At 37.0% G+C, this 26,368-nt stretch overlaps 1 protein-coding gene across 1 annotated transcript in view; it reads right to left on the reverse strand.

Moving 5' to 3' along the window:
* Nucleotides 1-24,502, reverse strand: part of LOC145693303 (retinol-binding protein pinta-like) — a 128,349-nt gene extending 103,847 nt beyond the window's left edge. Inside the window, exon 1 of the mRNA XM_081769167.1 lies at nucleotides 24,379-24,502. Coding sequence (XP_081625293.1) covers nucleotides 24,379-24,389 — 11 coding nt within the window. The 5' untranslated portion in view covers nucleotides 24,390-24,502. The remainder of the gene's footprint in view (nucleotides 1-24,378) is intronic.
* Between the last annotated feature and the right edge of the window lie 1,866 nt (nucleotides 24,503-26,368).

Consider the following 26,368-nt stretch of genomic DNA (forward strand, 5'->3'; position numbering starts at 1 on the left):
GCCCGGGGTCAATGACCTAGGGGTACCTAGGACCACCCCCTCTAAATTTTGGCAGGGGTACAATGGCCCACCCCCTAAATTTTGGCAGGGGTACATAGGACCACCCCCCTTAAATTTTGGAAATTGCCAAATCTAAAAATTTGGTATGGTAGCCTAGGACCAGGGTATGTACCTCTATCAGTATCGGGTGTCTATGTCGTTCCCTTTCATGGGTAAAAAATTGCCAAAAATTCAAATTTCGGGGCTTTTTGACCTAATTTATCCCCTTTGATGAGGTGTTATTACCTTATATAGTTATATAGGCGTATACAGGGGTCCATTCCCTTTCATAAGACATGGGTATATTGGTGCACCCCTTGAAAAATTTGGGAGGGGTACCTTGGCCCACCCCTTAAATTTTGGAAATTGACCAATTTCAACATTGAGTATTATAGTACAGGACCCTAATATGTATTATGATAAATTTGGGTGGTCCACCTCGTTCCCTTCTAGGGGTACAAATTGCCAAAATATAAACGTAAGCAATACGTTATACCACGTGTTTGGTTTTTGGTCGATTTTATCCCCTTTGATGAGGTGTTATTATCCTATATAGTTATATGGTTATGTATAGGGGTCCATTACCTTTCATAAGATATGGGTATATTTGTGCACTCCTTTAAAAATTTGGGAGGGGTACTTTTGCCCACCCCTTAAATTTTGGAAATTGCTCATTTTACATATTTGGTATTATACTACAGGACCCTAATATGTATTATGATACATTTGGATGGTCCACTTCGTTCCCTTCTAGGGGTATCAAATTACCAAAATATAAAACGTAAGCAATACGTAGTACCACGTGTTTGTTTTCGACATAAGTTATCCCCTTGGATGAGGTCCTATTACCTTATATGGTTATATGGTCATGTATAGTGGTCCATTATCTATCATAAGACATGGGTACATTTGTGCACCCCTTTAAATTTTTGGGAAGGGTACCTTGGCCCACCCCTTAAATTTTGGAAATTGCCCAATTTAAACATTAGGTATTATACTACAGGACCCTAATATGTATCATGATAAATTTGGGTGGTCCACCTCGTTCCCTTCTAGGGGTACAAAATTGCCAAAAATATAAACGTAAGCAATACGTAGTACCACGTGTTTGGTTTTTGGTCGATTTTATCGCCTTTGATGAGGTGTTATTATCCTATATAGTTATATGGTCATGTATAGGGGTCCATTACCTTTCATAAGATATGGGTATATTTGTGCACTCCTTTAAAAATTTGGGAGGGGTACCTTGGCCCACCCCTTAAATTTTGGAAATTGCCCAATTTAAACATTTGGTATTATAGTACCGGACCCTAACATGTATTATGATAAATTTGGGTGGTCCACCTCGTTCCCTTTTAGGGGTACAAAATTGCCAAAATATAAACGTAAGCAATACGTTGTACCACGTGTTTGGTTTTGACCTAAGTTATCCCCTTGGATGAGATCTACCTTATATGGTTATATGTATAGGGGTCTATTCCCTATCATAAGACATAGGTACATTTGTGCACTCCTTTAAAAATTTGGGAGGGGTACCTTGGCCCACCCCTTCAATTTGGAAATTGCTCATTTTATATATTTGGTATTATAGTACTGGACCCTAATATGTATCATGATAAATTTGGGTGGTCCACCTCGTTCCCTTTTAGGGGTACAAAATTGTCAAATTTTAGTACAACCACGTGTTTGTTTTGGCTCAATTTATCCCCTTGGATGAGGTCCTATTACCTTATATGATTATATGGTTATGTATATTGGTCCATTCCCTATTATAAGACATGGGTATATTGATGCACCCCGGGAGGGGTACTTTGGCCCACCTCTTTATTTTGGAAATTGCCCAATTTAAACATTTGGTATAATAGTATAAGACCCTAATATATATTATGATAAATTTGGGTGGTCCATCTCGTTCCCTTTCATGGGTACGAAATTGCCAAATTTTAGTACAACCACGTGTTTCGTTTTCACCTAATTTATTCCCTTGGATGAGGTCCTATTACCTAATATGATTATATGGTCATGTATAGGGGTCCATTTTCTATCATAAGACATAGGTACATTGATGCACCCCGGGAGGGGTACCATAGCCAATCCCTTAAATTTTGGATTTTTTTTAATTTAAGCATTCGCTATCATAGTACATGACCTCAATATGTATCATGATAAATTTGGGTGGTCCACCTTGTTCCCTTTCATGAGTAAAAAAATGCCAAAATATAAACATAAGCAATATGTTGTATCACGTGTTTGGTTTTTGGCCCAATTTATCCCGTTTGATGCGGTTCTATTACCGTATATGGTCATATGGTCATGTATATAGGTTCATTTCCTATCATAAGACATGAGTACATTGATGCACCCTTTAAAAATTTGGGAGGGGTATCTTGACTCATCCACTCAGTTTTAGAAATTGTTTTAATATAAGCATTTGGTATCTTCGTACAGGTCTTCAATATGTACCACTATAAATTTGGATGGTCCAGATCGTTCCCTTTCATGGGTAAAGAACTACCAAAAATCAAATTTCGGAGGTTATTGACCCCTATTTAGCACGTTATATGGTTTATTACCTTTATATGTTTATGTTCTCTTTTAAATTTGGGAACTATAAAATAACATAATTTGGTAAACGTTTTCTAGGACCTATTGGTGTTCCTCTTATGGCCAAATATTCAAAATTTAAAGGTTATTGAACGGCTTTATTATTGAATAACTACAGGATTTATTACTTTTTCATAAGACACAGGTGTATTTGTGTACCAATCTTAAATTTCGGGAGGGGTGCATTTCTTATTGTCATATCAATAATTGGTAATTGTTCTTAAAATTGGATAGTATTTCATTCATTGGGTAAATCATTATGATCACGTGATCAGTTATTGACCTATGATGAGATTAGGAGTCCAGGACATTGGTACATTTAAACTTTGTAGGATAATTTGAGAATGCGTCATTGGTATTGATTATTACAGCCAAATATAAACGTAAGCAATACGATGTACCACGTGATTGACCTTGATGAGGTAGTGTACAGGGATACATAGCTAACCTTATTGAATCTTATGACTCATAGTCTTAAGGGAATACATGCTACAACACTGGCAAAGTTATTGTTGATGTAATTTGATTGGTTGATCACTATCTTTCGTGCAATCTGATTGGCTGATCACTATCTTTCGTGCAATCTGATTGGTTGCTGATTTTCAAATCTTTGCTGCATTCAGTTTTAAGTTTTGTTTAACATTTAAAAATCTTGGTTTCGTTCAACATTTTGCACTCACTGATAAATATGACCAAAACCGTTTATTTGTTAATCGAATAGTTAAAAACCGGATAAAGTTTGACGGTTAACCGTGAAACGTAAAATTTTTAGTTTGACTTTTTTTGTTTGAAACTTTTTGTTTGAAAATTCTTGCTTTCAAATTTTTGTTTGAATTTTTTGTTTCAAAATTTTGTTTGACATTTTTTTTGACAACTTTTGTTTCAAAATTTTTTTGTTTAAAAATTTTTCGTTTGAAATTTTTGTTTGAAATTTTTCGTTTCCAAATTTTTTCGTTTAAAATTTTTTGTTTAAAATTTTTTGTTTCAAAATTTTTTCGTTTGAAATTTTTTGTTTCAAAATTTTGTTTCAAAGATTTTTGTTCTAAATTTTTGTTTCAAAGTTTGGTTTGACATTTTTAAAAGTTTGTGCACTCATTAGTAAAGAACCGGAACTGTTTAGAGCAAAAACCTTTGACAACATTGTGGTGCAATAGTACACGTCAGAACCTGGGGTTGTACTTGAAATGAAAAAACACAATTCATTGAAATGGATCATTTTATTACACTCCACATACATCCATACCAGATAGTGGTTCTGGATATTGTCGATACAATGTATTTTGAACTTCTTGCACTAGTTTGTCTTTAGCATATAATTTTAATTCCAATTGAAGTCTTTTAAGATCTAATGCAATATCAATTGGTGGAAACTCAATGTCCATTTGATCACAAATAAACTGTTTATCAATACAGGTATGCACCCACGAACGATGTTGACAACCATCACAATATCTAGATACATGTTGTACAATATGCATAACACATTTTTCAAAATAGTACTTTTTCAGGAATATACTAGTTTTGTTGCACACTTCCACTGCATGTTTCACACACTGAAATACGCTGATGAATTTGTTCCATTCAGTTTGTGTTAGATACACCATATTGCGAGGGACATGGAATGTACTCTTTTTACGTAACAGCACCATCTTCTCTTCGAGGACTGTACGCAGCACCACTTCATGATTTGAGCCTAATGATTTGACTATGGTCACATTTAGCTCATCATGAAAATAATCGTTCATTTGGTCGATTCGTGAACATAATATTTGCCATTCTTCACAGGTCAGTTGTACACCAAATTGTTCTGCTTTGCCCAATCGAATCACAGGTTCAAATGTTCTAGCACTGATACCAATCATCACATGTTTTGTTTGAAATATATTTATTGGATAATAGCTTGCGAAGATGAACTCTTTATCGTTAGAAGTACACATCTTTCCTCCTGAAAAGCACTTGCTCAAATGATTTCATGAGCTGACACTGTATTTGCTGGTTTATAGTTATTGCTGACGTCATTGGTAAGGAATGTGCTGACGTTTGAATTCATGGTTTCATCACAGTTGCTGACGTCATGCTGACCAACCAAATTCATACAACTATGTCTGACGTTTGAATTCATGATTTCATCACAATGGCTGACGAATCCGGCTGTGTACTAAATTCAAGTTGATGACTTCGACCCAAGAATCCTTTGTAACATAAAGATACAGATCCAGTATTTAAGAAACGCAGCAGTTCTTCTTGTTTTGATGCTTCCATGGGTAAATATCTTGCTGGTAAAATTATATTCTTATCATTTTCAAGCTTCACTACGATTCTTAATCCAAACTTTGTAGGGATCATTTGGCTAGCTAAGATTCTATAAGGTACATTCTGTTGTAAATTAGTAATCTTGGTAAATGATTTCATCACATCACGTGTGTTTAGAAACTGCAGACAAGTAGCCATGATGACGTTATCATGAATACTAACTCCAACTATACTTATATATGATGCAAAACTGATGACGTTGCATTATCATGTTCTGACGTGTACTATTGCACCACAACGTTGCCAGATGTTTTTGTTCTAAACAGTTCCGGATAGTGCATACCTGTATTGATAAACAGTTTATTTGTGATCAAATGGACATTGAGTTTCCACCAATTGATATTGCATTAGATCTTAAAAGACTTCAATTGGAATTAAAATTATATGCTAAAGACAAACTAGTGCAAGAAGTTCAAAATACATTGTATCGACAATATCCAGAACCACTATCTGGTATGGATGTATGTGGAGTGTAATAAAATGATCCATTTCAATGAATTGTGTTTTTTCATTTCAAGTACAACCCCAGGTTCTGACGTGTACTATTGCACCACAATGTTGTCAAAGGTTTTTGCTCTAAACAGTTCCGGTTCTTTACTAATGAGTGCACAAACTTTTAAAAATGTCAAACCAAACTTTGAAACAAAAATTTAGAACAAAAATCTTTGAAACAAAATTTTGAAACAAAAAATTTCAAACGAAAAAATTTTGAAACAAAAAATTTAAGAAACGCAGCAGTTCTTCTTGTTTTGATGCTTCCATGGGTAAATATCTTGCTGGTAAAATTATATTCTTATCATTTTCAAGCTTCACTACGATTCTTAATCCAAACTTTGTAGGGATCATTTGGCTAGCTAAGATTCTATAAGGTACATTCTGTTGTAAATTCGTAATCTTGGTAAATGATTTCATCACATCACGTGTGTTTAGAAACTGCAGACAAGTAGCCATGATGACGTTATCATGAATACTAACTCCAACGATACTTATATATGATGCAAAACTGATGACGTTGCATTATCATGTTCTGACGTGTACTATTGCACCACAACGTTGCCAGATGTTTTTGTTCTAAACAGTTCCGGCTAGTGCATACCTGTATTGATAAACAGTTTATTTGTGATCAAATGGACATTGAGTTTCCACCAATTGATATTGCATTAGACCTTAAAAGACTTCAATTGGAATTAAAATTATATGCTAAAGACAAACTAGTGCAAGAAGTTCAAAATACATTGTATCGACAATATCCAGAACCACTATCTGGTATGGATGTATGTGGAGTGTAATAAAATGATCCATTTCAATGAATTGTGTTTTTTCATTTCAAGTACAACCCCAGGTTCTGACGTGTACTATTGCCCCACAATGTTGTCAAAGGTTTTTGCTCTAAACAGTTCCGGTTCTTTACTAATGAGTGCACAAACTTTTAAAAATGTCAAACCAAACTTTGAAACAAAAATTTAGAACAAAAATCTTTGAAACAAAATTTTGAAACAAAAAATTTCAAACGAAAAAATTTTGAAACAAAAAATTTTAAACAAAAAATTTAAACGAAAAAATTTGGAAACGAAAAATTTCAAACAAAAATTTCAAACGAAAAATTTTTAAACAAAAAAATTTTGAAACAAAAGTTGTCAAAAAAATGTCAAACAAAATTTTGAAACAAAAAATTCAAACAAAAATTTGAAAGCAAGAATTTTCAAACAAAAAGTTTCAAACAAAAAAATGTCAAACTAAAAATTTTACGTTTCACGGTTAACCGTCAAACTTTATCCGGTTTTTAACTATTCGATTAACAAATAAACGGTTTTGATCATATTTATCAGTGAGTGCAAAATGTTGAACGAAACCAAGATTTTTAAATGTTAAACAAAACTTAAAACTGAATGCAGCAAAGATTTGAAAATCAGCAACCAATCAGATTGCACGAAAGATAGTGATCAGCCAATCAGATTGCACGAAAGATAGTGATCAACCAATCAAATTACATCAACAATAACTTTGTCAGTGTTGTAGCATGTATTCCCTTAAGACTATGAGTCATAAGATTCAATAAGGTTAGCTATGTATCCCTGTACACTACCTCATCAAGGTCAATCACGTGGTACATCGTATTGCTTACGTTTATATTTGGCTGTAATAATCAATACCAATGACGCATTCTCAAATTATCCTACAAAGTTTAAATGTACCAATGTCCTGGACTCCTAATCCCATCATAGGTCAATAACTGATCACGTGATCATAATGATTTACCCAATGAATGAAATACTATCCAATTTTAAGAACAATTACCAATTATTGATATGACAATAAGAAATGCACCCCTCCCGAAATTTAAGATTGGTACACAAATACACCTGTGTCTTATGAAAAAGTAATAAATCCTGTAGTTATTCAATAATAAAGCCGTTCAATAACCTTTAAATTTTGAATATTTGGCCATAAGAGGAACACCAATGGGTCCTAGAAAACGTTTACCAAATTATGTTATTTTATAGTTCCCAAATTTAAAAGAGAACATAAACATATAAAGGTAATAAACCATATAACGTGCTAAATAGGGGTCAATAACCTCCGAAATTTGATTTTTGGTAGTTCTTTACCCATGAAAGGGAACGATGTGGACCATCCAAATTTATAGTGGTACATATTGAAGACCTGTACGAAGATACCAAATGCTTATATTAAAACAATTTCTAAAACTGAGTGGATGAGTCAAGATACCCCTCCCAAATTTTTAAAGGGTGCATCAATGTACTCATGTCTTATGATAGGAAATGAACCTATATACATGACCATATGACCATATACGGTAATAGAACCGCATCAAACGGGATAAATTGGGCCAAAAACCAAACACGTGATACAACATATTGCTTATGTTTATATTTTGGCATTTTTTTACTCATGAAAGGGAACAAGGTGGACCACCCAAATTTATCATGATACATATTGAGGTCATGTACTATGATAGCGAATGCTTAAATTAAAAAAATTCCAAAATTTAAGGGATTGGCTATGGTACCCCTCCCGGGGTGCATCAATGTACCTATGTCTTATGATAGAAAATGGACCCCTATACATGACCATATAATCATATTAGGTAATAGGACCTCATCCAAGGGAATAAATTAGGTGAAAACGAAACACGTGGTTGTACTAAAATTTGGCAATTTCGTACCCATGAAAGGGAACGAGATGGACCACCCAAATTTATCATAATATATATTAGGGTCTTATACTATTATACCAAATGTTTAAATTGGGCAATTTCCAAAATAAAGAGGTGGGCCAAAGTACCCCTCCCGGGGTGCATCAATATACCCATGTCTTATAATAGGGAATGGACCAATATACATAACCATATAATCATATAAGGTAATAGGACCTCATCCAAGGGGATAAATTGAGCCAAAACAAACACGTGGTTGTACTAAAATTTGACAATTTTGTACCCCTAAAAGGGAACGAGGTGGACCACCCAAATTTATCATGATACATATTAGGGTCCAGTACTATAATACCAAATATATAAAATGAGCAATTTCCAAATTGAAGGGGTGGGCCAAGGTACCCCTCCCAAATTTTTAAAGGAGTGCACAAATGTACCTATGTCTTATGATAGGGAATAGACCCCTATACATATAACCATATAAGGTAGATCTCATCCAAGGGGATAACTTAGGTCAAAACCAATGTTTGAAAATTTTTGTTTAAAATTTTTTTTTAGTTACAAAATTTTTTTTAGTTCGAAAAATTTTTAGTTTAAAATTTCTTGTACTCTGCGGAACCGTTTCGAAAGGAATCGGAGCAGTTTAGGTAAGAAAAATCTGGCAACACTGTTTCCATTAATGAATCGCTTACTGAGCGTTTAAAAAATCGCTTAAACTCACAACAATGTGTTATAAGAAATCTACAAGCGACACCCCTCTTTCACCATTGTTACTTCCAGAGACATAGGCAACTAATTCAAGGACAGGATCTCCATCAAGGTAAAAAAGCTGGTAATCATCTTATCTGCCAAAGAGAACGATAATATTTAATGTAAACTTCAGTACAATATCATGATACCAAAAAGGGTTATTTAAGGAGGAGGTTGAACCCTTCATGTGAACTTTACGCATAACCATAAAAAGGGAACTAAATTCTAAAATCCAGGTCTAGGGTGGATCGTCGTCATAGCACTCTGAATGTCTAGCATTGGGGGTGGGGGTGTAAGATTATGCGATTTCTATCAACCAATCAACATCGCGGTACCAAAGCAATCATCTTACCCGTAAAATGGAAACAAATGAATGAGGGGTTTTCCCACGTATTCTGTTCACCATGTGGCGGGTCTAAGATCATGTGACCTCTGTCGGCCAATCAGAATCGAGGTACCAAAGCACTCATCTTACTCGTAAAAAGGGAACAAATTTCAAAAGTCACAGGGGTTTAAGATCACGTGACCTCTATCAACCAATCAAATTCAAGGTACCAAACCACTCATCTTACCCATAAAAGGGAACGAATTTTAAAAAATCCCTGGGCCTAAGATCACGTGACCTCTGTCAGCCAATCATAAACACTCATCTTACCCGTAAAAGGGAACGAATTTCAAATATCGCAGGGTCTAAAATCACGTGACAGCTATCAACCAATCAGAAACACACATTTTACCCGTAAAAGGGAACAAATTAGTGAGGGATTTCCCCGCAGGGTGACTCATGACGTCATACCACGTGACCTGGAAAATTTGAATTTCCCGCGTGGGCGGGGCCTAACGTCACGTGACCTCTCTCAGCCAATCAGAATCGAGGAATTTTTGCTGACTCAGTTCGCCATACGGGGGGGACTACTACTACTCATGGGTTCGCGAAGCGTCGAGATTTTGGGATCACTTGTGACCAGGAGTCGCAGAAATACATCTCGCAACGTGTCCCCTCGTGTGCACTTACGAGAATGATGTTCCCTGTACTGTTTGATATGATTGTTTCGGGCCTCTTCGGACATCTGCCCAATCGGTAATATGCAATGACTGATAATTGCGGATCCATGAACAAGAACTTTATGCACTGAAGCGGGCATGTAAAACCACGAATAGTGTTGAAGGTACAATTCCAGTATATCATTTGACCAAGCTTCAAATTTACGTGGATCTATCTTCAGCCCACAAGATAAGGCGTGAAGCAACACAGCACACTTCTCGATAAGATCCCGGTTCAGACCTGTTATGAATGCAACCTTATCGGGATATTGAAAGAAACGACGGGCAGTGTTTCCGTCATTTGAAGTACCGCTTCCGCCTTGCCTTCGTTCATCGATGGTCAGCCCTAGCTGGGCCTTCATGGCCTTTTGGATGTCGGCTTGCTTCTTCTTCATGATCGGTTTGTGTTCTTTACGAAATTGCCAACTTCGAAGATCCAAGCGGTATGCAACATGAAGCAGCCACTCCATAAAACGGATCCATGTATGAAGAGGAGACAGTCCGAAGCCAAGATTGTCAGGTTTTACTGGCTTAGGGCCCTTTGTCAATGTGTTCATCTCATTTGGCGTTGTGCAACACACATAGCAGGTCTGTGTTGACTTTGTGTGCGTAATCGCGTTACAGACTTTGCCGTCAACCATTGTGAAATGCAGGCTGTGTGTGACCTCAAATACCTTTCCTGCGATGATGATTTGGCTAGGCGTCAGTTCTCGTATTTGTCCCTGTATACATTCAAATTCTTGTCGTATCAGTTTAATTGTTTCCTTCTTAAACTGCAACCTTATGGGCCGGCAGAATCTCAGGGATGATGGCCGCTGATTCTGCAACACTACGACTTGTAATCCCTTCCTTTCATAGAACAGTTGAATTGGTACAATTGACGTGAACACAATGTCAGTGTCTATAAAGCCCTCCTCTTGTGCAACTTGTTTGTATTCAGCGTGTCCAGTAGTACAATCGCATCCCCATTTGGTAATGAGCTGAAGTGACATACTATATTTTGCTGGAATTCTTTCTAGCACAGGCTCCTGTGTTTGTACAGTTCGTGCAGCTGTGTGGTCTAGCAGCGATTGCAGGGACACCTCCGCCTGGGACTCGGTAACGTCGATAAGTTTCGGGTAGCACACTGTTTTGCGTCAAGCACACGATTATATGCAGGATATATATCACATGATAAGTTCTTCGCGCCGTTTCACAGCAGCTGGTACTGGTGGCATGTCAGATTTCCTTCAAGGGGCAACACCAGAGCTTCGTCCGCAGTATAACACTTTGCAGTTGTCTGTTGTGACTGCTTTCAAGCCCTCCTCATTTTGGCAGCCCTGGTTGGTGATTTTTCCATTTCATGCAGCAGTTTGGTCTTTTCCAACTCACTCTCCTCTCTGTATTTCATAGCAGTCGCATATACAAGACACTCACCCCTTTCTGCCGACGATCTAATGACTCCGTCTTTCTCCGCTTCGAGCGCTCGCTGCTCGCCGCGAAGCCTGTATGCGGCCTTCCCCTTCCTCCTATTGACGAAGAAGGTTCAGGCTCGGCTGCACTGTCCGGTCGAAGCACTAACACTAACGCATCGATCAACCACTCCCCATGTTACGCTTCTAATCTTTCATAATTTATGTTGCCTTGATCTAGCTTCTGAAATATTTGGTAGCAAAACTCATTCATAGTTCGCTTCGCTTCATCTGCTAGCTCCGCTGTTGTTTCCTCCCTCAGGAACGCGACAAGGTGCTTCTTTTTTGCAGACCTGCGTCCTGCAGTGGCTTATAAAACATGGACAAGTTTTCGTCTTGATATGTGATACGCCATGTCTGAAACGAAAAGAAAATGCCCATTCAGCATTAATGACCTATACTGTTCGTCACATTACGATTATCATAATTACTGATACTGTAAGTCATAACTCCGTTATACACACAGCACACTGTTGTTGTATTGCTGAGGTCTGTCATTGTGATTTGTATGGCAATGTATGTGCTAACATCGCATATAGTCTTCTATTTACTCCTTCATGCACAATTTATCGTCATTAGGGTTTCAATTTCCAATCGTTTCAATTGTACAAGCTTTTAGTTAGTTTGAATAGCTTTTATGTCACAACTATTTTATTACAAACACAATGAGAGCATTATTTGCAAAGTCGAACATACATTCGACGTATAATATACTCGGTTATGAAATGCCGTTGGTTTCATTTGTCTACTCAATACCTTACTCCAGCTTTCTTTGCAAACCTTTAGTCTAGCAACACTGAATAACTACAGATGGCAATACTGAAGGTGCTTCTTCCATCTCCTTTGTGTCGACTAACATTATCTATGGTCATGGTACGTTACTGTTCATTATCTCTATTCGTTTATGAGACAATAGCAAACGAATGAATATCAAATTTTTGCCTTCCAGAGGGTCCGGCCGCCCCTTACTTTCATTTATTTTCATTACTTCAACTACAAACTGATCCTGTTAGAATGTTTCTGGTTTCGGATTTACACTTCTAATGACATAATGCTTTAGAACAACATATTTCCATATATGCGACAATTTACTCTGGTTGTTCAGTCACTTCGTACATTTTTGTTTGCTATCAGCTTCCCACAAACATCCCTCGATTTTACACAACCGAGAAAAATGGAGCAAGGTTTGTTTGTAGTGTCTAACTCCGAGGATATTGGGCTCATATGTACGAGAAACATCTGAGCTTCACTTGGCTTCACTCAAAAGAAAAGTCTAGAAACACAAAAATACACGCATACTTTTGTTTCCTTTGCTAGGCTTACCTTTAACGCTCATTCCAACAAGACACTGCAATCACATCACACATCTACGCACACCAACAGCCAGGCCCGCAACTAGGGTTTCTGTCACCCGGGGCAAACACACAATTCGGCGCCCCCCCCCCCCCAGGTTTAGTCGAAAAGTATCACTTACTTATGGATTGCAACTGTAAATAACATTCTTAATGAAACCAGTTATATCGATTTTTAAGTACTTTAATCAAACATACTTTAACCACAAGAATATATTACATTCCTTATGTGCTCACAAGTTTTAAGAATAATTTTGTACATACATTTTGTTTTAATGTTGTATGAAGAAATCAAAACAAAATGAACTAGAAAATATCTGCCACATTATACAGTTATTAATTGAAATAACACATTTAGTTTTAATAACCCGAAGAATAATTATGAACATACGCTTTCATATTAAAATAAGAAACTAATACAAAATAAACTAGAAAATTTCTAGTACATCATAAAGTTATAATTGAAATAACATTTAGTTCTAATAAACCCAAAAATAATTTTGTACATAAGCTTTCATTTAAAAATATAAAAACAATACAAAATAAACTTGAAAATATCTGGTATATTATAAATAGAGCAACCCAAAAGCATAAAAAGCATAATAGCAATTTAGACATATGGTTGGTACCTTGAACATGGGTGTGGTTGTCTAAGGGTCCAGAAGAAACTAATTTTACAGAATAATAAAGCATAATTTTAGAAAATAAAGCATAATTTAAAATATATAGCATAATTCTTGGAAATTCTATTTAACTGCAAGTTTAACATATACTATATTAATATTTTTAAAAAAAATATTTATAATGCAAAATCATTGAGAACATAACAATGCAACAATGAAAAGCTTATTTTTATTTCTGTAAATTTTTCGGTGTAATCCTTTGATGTGGAGAAAAGAAGAAAACTTTCCATCAACAATGAAGCACAAAAGAACTCCACACTATATTGTTATGTGTACCTCTCGAACATGAGCACTTTCTGTACTTTTTGTGCACCTTTCTGTATATATGCACCTCTAAGGTGCACATAAGTGATAGAAAAAACTGATTCGAGCAAAGCATATCTCTTTACAGTGCATTAACTAGAAAGTTCATTAAATATGAAAGAAATTGCTTCATAAAATATTAATCAATAGATCAAGATATTTAGATTATTTAATGTATAGTAAATATTATACATTATACACGATTAATGTAAAACAATGATTGAAATTAACAATAAAGCATAATAAAGCATAAGTTGGACTGATAGATTACAATTCAAAATGCCTCGAAAAGCTCTCAAGCAAAACTAATAGATAAAACTTCATACATCCTTCACTCGCAAAATCCCTTGGTAGGCGTACAAGAAACAATTAAATACACCGAGGCGTGTAACTTATCTTTTCCGCCACAAAACTGCCCTCTAGCTTAAAAACATTACAGCAATTACGTAACATTTCAGGGGCGCGTCTGAGCTAAACTCTTCAACCACCAGCAAGCAACAAAAATCGGTAACTTTTCGCCCCCGCCCCTACTGATAACAGCGTTTTAAACATCAGAGCTGTTCTCAATGGAATTATAGAGCTTCTTCGTGGCTAAGCAGTTAGCGTACGCGCCTTTGGCGTGGGAGACCCGGGTTCGATTCCTGGCGGGAGCTCATGTGGTTCGGATTCCACGTTAATCAGTAGGTCCACGTCTCATATAGCCTTGCTGCTGAAAGGGGCGTTAAACTTAAAATCAACTCAGCTCAATGGAATTATACAGACAAACAGCTCCTTGTGGTAGGAAAAGGAAAGGGGGACGGATTCTCTGTGGTCGCCCAAGGGAACAAATGCATGCAATATTAGGTTTTTAATGTATGACATTACACCTATTTAGATGAGACTCTCTCTCTCTCTCTCTCTCTCTCTCTCTCTCTCTCTCTCTCTCTCTCTCTCTCTCTCTCTCTAAAAGAGGTCCCATGGAAAAGGCCAAGTAAACTTTTGATTTCTTTTAACCTCTAGAATAAGTTTCTCAAGGGAAAGGGTGCGATTTTTAAAACAATTGATATACTATCTTCTTTCTGGCGCCCCCTCCAACCACGCGCCCGGGGCACGTGCCCCCTCTGCCCCCCCTTAGTTGCGGCCCTGCCAACAGCAAGTATAAGCTTTGCATATATAATATATCCTGACCCCCATGTTTAGTTGACGAAGGACATACATAACACAACACTGGCAACTTTGTTGTTTCTAGCTGATACACAACTGCTGTTTTGTGCACAGGAAACCTCTTACATTGGACGCCAGTCACAGACTGCGGGACGCTATTATTTGAAACACCCATGTCGATATGACTGCGCAAGGTCAATGCCTATCCAGCACTACTACTAGTTCCGAGATTTGCGTCATGTAATTTTGGCCAGGTTTCGAGGGTCTCTGGACCACTGTGACGTGCAGACTTTCCCGCACGACTCTGCTGCGGGCCCGCAGCGGGCAAAAATTGAGTTGCGGGAACTGCTGGCTCGCAGCGAGTCCGCACAGGTGTAGCGGGTCGGAAAACCATTGCTGGCAATGAGTCAAGCCAGACGTGCAGGCTTTCCCGCGCCCGCAGAAATGGAAAGCGAAGAACTGAATGAAGAACTATTCATAACGAAATACAAAAATATCACGATATGGAATTTAAAATGCGAAATGTATAGAGATAGAAATAATAATAATCAAAAAACGGGATGCATGGAATAAGGTATGTGAAACCTTATGTGAGAAATTTAATGAAAAAAACAGAAGAAAAAAATCAGCAATGGTATGTATTATTATTACTTTTCAATGTAAAAATCTAATATTCATGTAGCATTTACATTTGGTTTTCGTTTAGCGTCCCTTTCCAGCAGCGAGGCTATTAATACTTTTTTGTGATAACAATAGACAACAAATACGCTCGGAGAACAAGCCTTTATTGTTAATGCAGTTCCTTTGATGAGGTTTCTTGTCACTCACTCCAGAATGAACCGACTGTTTATAACGTACGTTGCATTATACTTTAGGTCGAGGTCACGTATTATATACCGGTAGCCTCTGTGATCAAAAGGGACGCTGAAGTCCAAAACAACCATCAACATAATAGCAGAACAGAAAAGAAAGAAACAAAAACGTTTTTCGGCTGACAATTGTTGTCTTTATTTGTTAATGTACTATATATTTTCTTTTTAAATAGAGTTAACACGAAAATTGTTGAACATCAGGATACTCATGTGGTTAAAAAATAAAAAAGCATGCTCGAGATGTAACAGAAATATTTTTGTTTCTCGTACAATTGATAATATTGCGCAAGTAGTTGCTATTCTAGAGATAACAACTGAACGTTTTCTTACATAAAGAACAACTTAAACAAAGTTATCTTGCCATGGAACTCTACCTATGTCACTTACAAAATAATTAGCCCATTTGTTTCTGATTCCGTTTGCTGCATTCCCTCCTTGTGGTGTGCTACACGTATTGGGGATTTCCTCAAAACCTTCTATCGTTCAATGTCACAATTACCGGTATAAAAATGTTTCCTTTTTCTCACCTTAGAAATGGATTATTCGGAAACACTAAATCCATTATTTTTATTTAAGAGTTTACATTAAGAATTTCACATCTCTAATCTAAGCGAGTCCTCATATTGAACACTTTCTGAATATATAACGGGAAATGTCACTACTATAGGAATGAAATATCCTTGAGTTTTACGTCGCACGTTTATACCAGGTAGGCTAAAGGAAATAATGATGATGATGATAAATGAATGAAATAGTGAATGAATAAAGTGGGAGGAAACGGGAGAACCCCGAGAAAACTCACGCACACGGTGCTTCTCGCACCACAAAGCCCACTTGACGCAAGCTGGGATCGAACCAGATTTGAACACACTATCACTGAGCCACCGGACCCCACTAATATAGAAATCCCCCATCTCCCTTTCAAGAGAAAATTTTCAAAGACGCTGAAACCTCTGCTCCATTATTTTTAATATGAGTTTACATGCCGAATTTTACATCTCTAACTGAAGCGAATCCTCACATTCGGTAATTTGTGAATAAATAAAGGGAAATTTTACTATTATTGAAACGCCCCTCTTGAGCGGGATATTCGGGAAGTCTCAAATAAATGTCTCATTTTTAATTTAAAGCCACCAACTGTGTCAGAAAATCGAAATTAGTCACGCAATTGTTAAACTACGCCAGTGGCCGCTAATAACGTCTGAAAATGTCTATGAATAGGTCTCCGAATGTTTAATTTTCTGTGCTCTTACAAACGATAATTAGTTAACATAATTAACTTACCTTAATGTAACAGCCAGAGCTCCTCCGTGGCTAAGCGGTTAGCGTACCCGCCTTTGGCGTGGGAGGCGCGGGTTCGATTCTCGTCGGGAGCTCATGTGGTTCGGATTCCACGTTAATCAGTAAGTCCACGTCTCATATAACTCGCTGCTGAACGGGACGTTAAACTCAAAATTAACTCATTAATGTAACAGCCAACATTTCAATTGGTGGTATCGCAAGTCTCATGAAAGTATCTTCTGCTTTAATTTTATCACTTATTTTCGATAAGAGTTCCTCAAATGAAGTGATGCTCATGCGAAAATAATTAAAGAACTTTTCTTCGTCATTGCGCAAATCAATAAACATGGAAGAAAATTCACCTTTAAGCAGTCGTGAGCTTACGTATGGATGAACCACCGTCTTGTCTCTGTTTCTTCCTTACGATTTTACTGGTTAAGTATACAAAAACAGCACGTTTTCTTCTTTCAATTTCCATTTTCATTCAACTGCAGCTGAAAATAAAATAAACTGTTTTCTATGGCTATGTGAAGTGGTTGGGCTGAGACGCCCGCACGAGTCTGCGGGCCCGCAACAGACTCGCAGCAGACTCGTGCGGCCGTCTCAGCCCAACCACTTCACATAGCCATAGAAAACAGTTTATTTTATTTTCAGCTGCAGTTGAATGAAAATGGAAATTGAAAGAAGAAAACGTGCTGTTTTTGTATACTTAACCAGTAAAATCGTAAGGAAGAAACAGAGACAAGACGGTGGTTCATCCATACGTAAGCTCACGACTGCTTAAAGGTGAATTTTCTTCCGTGTTTATTGATTTGCGCAATGACGAAGAAAAGTTCTTTAATTATTTTCGCATGAGCATCACTTCATTTGATGAACTCTTATCGAAAGTAAGTGATAAAATTAAAGCAGAAGATACTTTCATGAGACTTGCGATACCACCAATTGAAATGTTGGCTGTTACATTAATGAGTTAATTTTGAGTTTAACGTCCCGTTCAGCAGCGAGTTATATGAGACGTGGACTTACTGATTAACGTGGAATCCGAACCACATGAGCTCCCGACGAGAATCGAACCCGCGCCTCCCACGCCAAAGGCGGGTACGCTAACCGCTTAGCCACGGAGGAGCTCTGGCTGTTACATTAAGGTAAGTTAATTATGTTAACTAATTATCGTTTGTAAGAGCACAGAAAATTAAACATTCGGAGACCTATTCATAGACATTTTCAGACGTTATTAGCGGCCACTGGCGTAGTTTAACAATTGCGTGACTAATTTCGATTTTCTGACACAGTTGGTGGCTTTAAATTAAAAATGAGACATTTATTTGAGACTTCCCGAATATCCCGCTCAAGAGGGGCGTTTCAATAATAGTAAAATTTCCCTTTATTTATTCACAAATTACCGAATGTGAGGATTCGCTTCAGTTAGAGATGTAAAATTCGGCATGTAAACTCATAATAAAAATAATGGAGCAGAGGTTTCAGCGTCTTTGAAAGTTTTTTTCTTGAAAGGGAGATGGGGGATTTCTATATTAGTGGGGTCCGGTGGCTCAGTGATAGTGTGTTCACCTCTGGTTCGATCCCAGCTTGCGTCAAGTGGGCTTTGTGGTGCGAGAAGCACCGTGTGCGTGAGTTTTCTCGGGGTTCTCCCGTTTCCTCCCACTTTACCCGTTATATATTGAGAAAGTATAGGACTCGCTTAGATTGGAGATGTGAAATTCTTAATGTAAACTCTTAAATAAAAATAATGGATTTAGTGTTTCCGAATAATCCATTTCTAAGGTGAGAAAAAGGAAACATTTTTATAATTGTGACATTTAACGATAGAAGGTTTTGAGGAAATCCCCAGTGTAGCACACCAAAAGGAGGCAACGCAGCAAACGGAAGCAGAAACAGATGAGCTGATTATTTTGTAAGCGACATAGGTAGAGTTCCATGACAAGATAACTTTAAGTTGTTCTTTATGTAAGAAAACATTCAGTTGTTATCTCTAGAAAAGCAACGACGTGCACAATATTATCAATTGCACGATGAACAAAAATATTTATGTTACATCTCGAGCATGCTTTTTTTATTTTTTAACCACATGAGTACCCTGGTGTTCAACAATTTTCGTGTTAACTATTTTTTTTTTTTAATTTAGTACATTACCAAATAAAGACAACAATTGTCAGCCGAAAAACGATGTTTTTTTCTTTCTTTTCTGTTCTGCTATTATGTTGATGGTTGTTTTGGACTTCAGCGTCGCTTTTGAGCACAGAAGCTATATAATATGTGACCTCGACCCAAGAGCGCCCATGCTGTTGTTTTCAAGGGGGAGGGCAAATATAAGCGACTTTTCAAATATAGTTTTATTTTTTGCTGCAACTAATGTAAAAATTCTATTGGGTTTTCGATATTCCCAAGTACAATTTCCTCTTAGGGGGGGGGGCGAACGCCCCACTTTGCCACCCCTGATGGACGCCCTTGCCTTAACCTAAAGTATAATGCAACGTACGTTATAAACAGTCGGTTCATTCCGGTGTGAGTGACAAGAAATCTCATCAAAGAAACTGCATTAACAATAAAGGCTTTTTCTCCAAGCGTATTTGTTGTCTATTGTTATCACAAAAAAAGTATTCATAGAATCTCTGCTGGAAAGGGACGCTAAACGAAAACCAAATGTAAACACTACATGAATATTAGATTTTTACATTGAAAAGTAATAATAATACATACCAATGTTGTTTTTTTCTTCTTCTGTTTTTTCATTAAATTTCTTACATAAGGTTTCAGACACCTTATTCCATGCATCCCGTTTTTTTATTTCTATCTCTATACATTTCGCACTTTAAATTCCATATCTCGTGATATTTTTGTATTTCGTTAATGACCTAGTTCTTCATTCAGTTCTTCGCTTTCCATTTCTGCGGGCGCGGGAAAGTCTGCACGTGTGGCTCGCCTCATTACCAGCAATGGTTTTCCGACCCGCAACACCTATGCGGACTCGCTGCGAGCCAGCAGTCCCCGCAACTCAATTTTTGCCCGCTGCGGGCCCGCAGCAGAGTCGTGCGGGAAAGTCTGCACGTGTGGCATGAATGATATGAACCAATGTATTTCCGGCTCGCGCGGGTCCGCAACAGAGTTTTCTGTTGCGGGCCCGCAACAGACTTTTCTGCACGTCTGAACCGAGACTAAGAGCTTATTGTTTAACCACAGCGTCTATCATTACGGTAATCTGAGAAGAATATCCAAAGATTGAAGAGGACTGCAAGAAATTAGAAGACATATGTCAGCAGCTTATTGACAAGGAACTGGATTTTGAGCAAATTAACCTGGATGATGAAGTTAGAGAAACTGTTTTAAACATTGAAACAAATTTTGAAGAGATAAAAAAATTAGCAGGATAGCAAAGCTTTGGCTAAATCTAATTAAGTGCATAGATCTTATGTTGAAATTTATATTTGCAGAAAGAACTGGCAACTGGAACATGCACTTGAGTACATTAGTAGACATGCTTCCATACTTCCATGCTGCAGGCCACTTGCCCTATGCTAAATCCGTGCATTTATATGCTCAGCAAATGTTGAAACTCGAATCTAAACTATCAAAAGAATACGAATTATGTACTAAACAAGGTTATTTTACCGTTCGCAGGAATGGGAAATATTGGTCAGGAACTTGGAGAGACATGATAATAGAAGAATGCCTAATGCGTCCAATGAAAGCGGTGGGGGTCTGACGCATGGAAGAGGAATAAAAGATAGTACTTTTTCGAAATTCATTCATGGAACACCCTACTGTTTAAAGATACAAGAAGCCTTAGATACATTTGCAGGAACAGCCTTAAATTTTACCGAACAGCGTGTTGAACTGCGGGAATCAAGGAAAGAAAGAGATAACAAGGATATTGAGAAATTTACATTTTGGCTGAGACAGCACAACCCTTTTACCAAGCTTTCAGGGGATCTCGTGTCTTTACATTCCGGCTTTGTGTCAAATGATAGTGTTAACAGTGATAAAGCTTATGAAGTGGGTTTGGCAGCTATGGAAAAAATGAAAGGTAAGAGTTTTGGAGAGCTAAAATTGAAAAGAAAAGACATGGTAATTACTCAAGCCAGTCATAAGTCTGTATCGGTTCGATCATTAAAAGTGAACATAAACCCACAACAGCTTTTTAATAGAATTTTATGTGTATGTGACAGCCCCAATAAACTGAAAACGTATTTGGAATATGAATTGTCTTCTGTACCTCCATCGATTTTTGATGATACTTATCTTCGGAAAGGAACTAAATCGTCTATACTTAAAGCATTTTCAGAAGGAATCGTTGAGCAACCAGAACAGCTTAGAAGATGCTGGGATAGTTATCGATGGAAGTTTCCTTCTTCATTATGTTTCATGGCCAAAGGATGCTACATATGGAGATACTGTTAGGAACTATTGCTCATTTGTACTGTCCAAGTATGGAAATAATTGTACGGTGGTGTTCGATGGTTATCTAGAAGAGGCGACTACGAAAGATGAAGAACACCAAAGGAGGACACGAAAATATTCCTGACGCGAAATACAGTTCGACGAAAATACTAAATGTGTCGTATAAAAAGAACCTTTTCTTTCTAACAGAAAGAACAAAAAGAAATTGATTGAATGCACATGTAAAGAGTTGGAAAAGGTTGGATTAGCAGCAGTTATAGCTGAAGAAGATGCTGATACTGAAATTGTAAGAACTGGAATTGACAAACTTGATACCTTTTCCAGAGTGATTGTTGTTGGAAATGACACGGACATTTTAATATTGCTAGTTGCATTAGCACCAGAGAAGAGACCCATTTTCTTTCGAAAAGATGTTGGAGGAAAGAACCCGTCAAGCACTTGTTTTGATATCGATCAATTGAAAAGATCCAACAAAAATATAGACAAACTTCTCCTTCTTGCCCATGCTATTTCTGGCTGTGATACAAATTCGTCATTTTTTGGAATTGGGAAAACAAAAGCAGTTGAATTAATTAAAAAAAAAAACAGAGGCAAAATGGAAGGCAGAATGTTTCCTGCAACAAGATGCACCAAAAGATACTCTTGTCGAGAATGGAGAAAAGTTTGTTCTTTCAATGTACGGGCTAAGTAAATATTCAACTTTAAACGAAGCTCGTTATTTTAGATTTACAAGACTAACTGCAAAGACTTCTTTGAAGTCAAACTTTGATTTAGCTCAATTACCACCAACCTCAGAAACGTGTCGTCAGCATCTCTTCACAGTGTACTTACAGGTGCAATTGTGGTTAGGGAACAAAGTTAATCTTACTGATTGGGGTTGGAAACATGGATATATCAAAGAAAGTGATGAAAAAAGAAGAGTCTTAAGACCGATACTAAATATGAAACCTTTTGCTCCTGATGACTTCCTAAAAATAATTTCATGCTCTTGCAAGGCAGCGTGTGGAGATTATTGTCGCTGCAGAATATCTTACTTTACTTGTTTAGCTATACAATGAAGATTTTGAAGATCAATTACACGAATAATCTGGCTTCATTTTAAAATGAATATTAGAAAACATTGCACACAGTATTCTTAGGTTATAGTGGTGGGTGGAAGGTCAGTGATGCTGTTCTTGTTACGAATTTATTTAAAAGTATAGAAATTAAAATAAACTCATAATATAAGAAAGCTGCCGGTTGTTGCCAGTTCGGGACACGGCGGGTCCATAGGTGGTGGATGATGGTAAGCCCAATATGAGGGTAGGGAATAGTCCCCCCGAACCAAAACTGGCATTTTCTGATCTTATTCCTACGAGGCTTGAAGCATATTCTTATGACGTTCAAAGCTACATTACTCAGTTCTGGCTTTACGTACCGTGACAATTTATACCTCATTTTAAAGCTTAGACTTCGATCTAAAACTTTCATTTGAAACATTGTTTTACTTTACCTCGTAAAAAAAAAAAAAAAATTAAAGGGAATTTTTCCCGCCAAAAAAAAAAAAAACTGTTGTTTTCTATTTAAGACACAATTGCCACGAAACTATACATTTCTCGAGAAAAATGAAAGACACCTTTTTTGTAGACTAACATTAGACAAAGAAAATTGAAAAAATGTGAAGCATTTGCTCCACTGGTTTCGGAGTTATGGCTAATTTTCTGAGAGACGGCAAATTCACCTTTAAGGGAGGCTGGGGGGAAAGCACAAGGGGAGAACCGGGGACTTTTGGAAAATTACATATCTCATCATAATCTATCAACAGCAAAAAATTCAGCTCTCCGGGAATTTGTTCTGACACAAAACCTATTTTGTCTGGGCTATATAGATTGATGCAAGAAATTCGGATTCGCTAGACGCTGGGCAATCTACTTGCAGAGTACATGGAAGCAGGTTCTAAATAATAATATTTTATATAACTGGCTATTAAAATAATGTTAGATTAGGATTTAGATTTCTGGGCTTTCGGCATCTAAGGCCATTCAGTCCGTCACGTTTTGAGGGATGACGTCCCTCGGCGAGCACACTATCCGGGAAAAGTGAAGGAAGAAAGGATGGAGGAAGCGTCCTGGGACCTATAAGTTAGGTACCACCCCGGCATTTGCCTGGTGTGAATTAGGAAAACCCAGTAAAACCTCATTCAGGGTGGCTGGCCTGAAAAAGCGTTTTACACTTTTTCGACCGAGTGACCCCACCGGGAATCGAACCCGGGACCGCTCGCACCGAAGGCGAAAACGTTAACGACTACGCTACGTGGGGCGACCAAAATAATAGAAATTATTTGTATCAAGTGTAATATTATCTTGCTAGAAAATTCAGACTAAAGTTACTCGCAAAATAACAGCACCATAAACAGAAGCAAAATAGTCCAAAACAGTGACAAGGTTGAATAACTACACTAGGCATGGTATAAATATAAAGTTTGGTTTGGTCTTTTAGTTTGTTGACAATACTTCAAAGTGACATTTAAAAGAGAGAGAAAAAGCGAGACCAATTTCAGGGTCAGAGAAAGAAAACTCTTCAGTTATAATAGAATAATTGCAAGCGAAAGAAGAAAGAAAAAAAATCTGCACATGCCTGTGAGACCAAGGTCAATGGTAACCACACAGCAACAGGCGAGCTAACTTGCTGCCTCACTCACTTTTCTTCTAGCGAAGTCGCAAAATCTTCGTTTTCTTCTCCTGCTGCCGATAAGCACCACAAACGCGACGCGAAAAGTTGCTGGCAATGTAAACAAACAATAAAATCTGCGCAATAATGGGAAATGCAGTTGAAATGGTTCAACATACACGTGGAATGAGGTTAAAAATCAGGAGAAAAGAGGAAAATGTACAATGTAAAATAATGATGTGGAGAAAGTGTATGTTATTTGCAACTGGGTCAAATAACTTGTACCTTGTATATACGTACGTATATGTCATGTAGATGTGTATAAGCAGGATTTGCAATTTGCTATCTTCTTTCTCTTAGCAACACACAGACACTATCCTCACACGAAGACTTCTAGTGACAAACTCCGGGTGAGTGATTGGAAATCGCATAGCCACGAGGCACGAAGTGAAGCGACAAGGAAGTAATGCGTAATATTTCATCATAAGCGTTTTAAACTTTATATTTTGTGTTAAAATGTGCAAATTATAAAGACAGTTTGCAAATCTAATACAAAGAGAATGTTAAATAATAATAATAATAATAATAATAATAATAATAATAATAATAATAATAATAATAATAATAATAATAATAATAATTATTATTATTATTATTATTATTATTATTATTATTATTATTATTATTATTATTATTATTATTATTATTACAGGCGCTTAAAACTTAAATTAATTTGTTAGCACTTTCTATAAAAAATTCCAATTCTATGACAAGCCAAACAAATTAATCTCTAATGAGGCGTTTACACTTAGTCGATTTGCGTTCGATTCAGTTTAATTGACGTCACTTTCAACTTAATCGACCGTGTAAACGGGACTTCAACTTAATCGCTTGTTGATCGAAGGTGACTAATCGACTGGCAACTGAATTGAAAGACGTTCTATTTTATGTGGTCAATTGAACAATTGAACACATCCATCGATCTGATTCGGGCTAGTTGCTTCGATTTAGTCGCAAATGCAACGAGTCGATTTAGCCGTGCGACTAAATCGACCAAGTGTAAACGCCCTATAATATGAAAATAGTTTCAATTGCAATTTTTACGAACGAAGTATTTAGCTTGTTTAGCTTGGAAAAAACTTCAATTATATATATATATATATATATATATATATATATATATATATATATATATATATATATATATATATATATATATATATATATATATGAGTCATTCTATTTGAAAAGGGGTGTTCGGGGGTTTGAAAAACGAAATTTTCACACTGTTCAAAATTATTATTATTATTTATTTATTTTTCTGTTCGCTATAATGACTTACACTAACATCAATACAGTGGTTCAACACGAGAACCAATATTTTGAGAAATATTGGTAAATTTAGAAAATGCTCTGAACGGAGGTGATAGCTAATTGAATGGAGAAGACTTTATACCAGCATGGATGTGACATCACATGAACGGATGTCACAAGACCATCTCTTCCCAATTGAAAAGTAAAAATTTGTAACGAATTTTGAAAAAAGTAGTATTACATAATTTAACATTAGCATTACACATGTGCTTAAATGATTGCCAATGTCCAGAACTCAACTGTTGACATTAGCATTCAAATGCAGTACAGAAGTTTAACATATGCTATCTTTAATACGAGGGTGGATCAAATATAAACGGGATTTTATTTCTTATTTAAATTATTTTTTTGAATACCACAAGGCACTTACAATTTATTTTTCTACATAGTTTCCTCCTTTGGAAATGCATTTGTCCCAGCGTATGGGCAGCTTTTTGATGCTCTCATTGTAAAATGAACAGGGTTGTGTCACCAGTCAGTTGCGCACGAACTCGTCCACACTCTCGTCATATTCAAATCGTTGCCCTCCTAGAGCTTCTTTAAGCGGTTCGAACAAATGGAAATCGCAGGGCGATAAATCTGGGGTGTAAGGAGGATGTTCAAGTTTAGTCCAGTACATTTCCTGTAGCTTCGAGACAGTTCGAGCAGCAGTATGGGTCGTGCATTGTCGTGCAGGAGGAGGATCTGTCGGAGCGATTGGTCTCGTCTTTTGCGGCGATATGTAACTCTCACCTTGTTCAACAGCTCGCAGTAGTATTTAGCATTTATTGTGCGTCGCTCATGTAAAAAGTCAATCAGCAACAGGCCTTGCCGATCGAAAAAAAAAATGGTTGAAAGAACCGTGCCAGCTGACAGTCGAGTCTTGGCTTTCACTGGTGCTGTTTCCCCTTTCCTTCGCCACTCCTTACTGGCTTAT

Source organism: Thermobia domestica, chromosome 8 (assembly GCF_964235325.1).
Source record: "Thermobia domestica chromosome 8, izTheDome1.hap1.1, whole genome shotgun sequence".
Taxonomy (NCBI): domain Eukaryota; kingdom Metazoa; phylum Arthropoda; class Insecta; order Zygentoma; family Lepismatidae; genus Thermobia; species Thermobia domestica.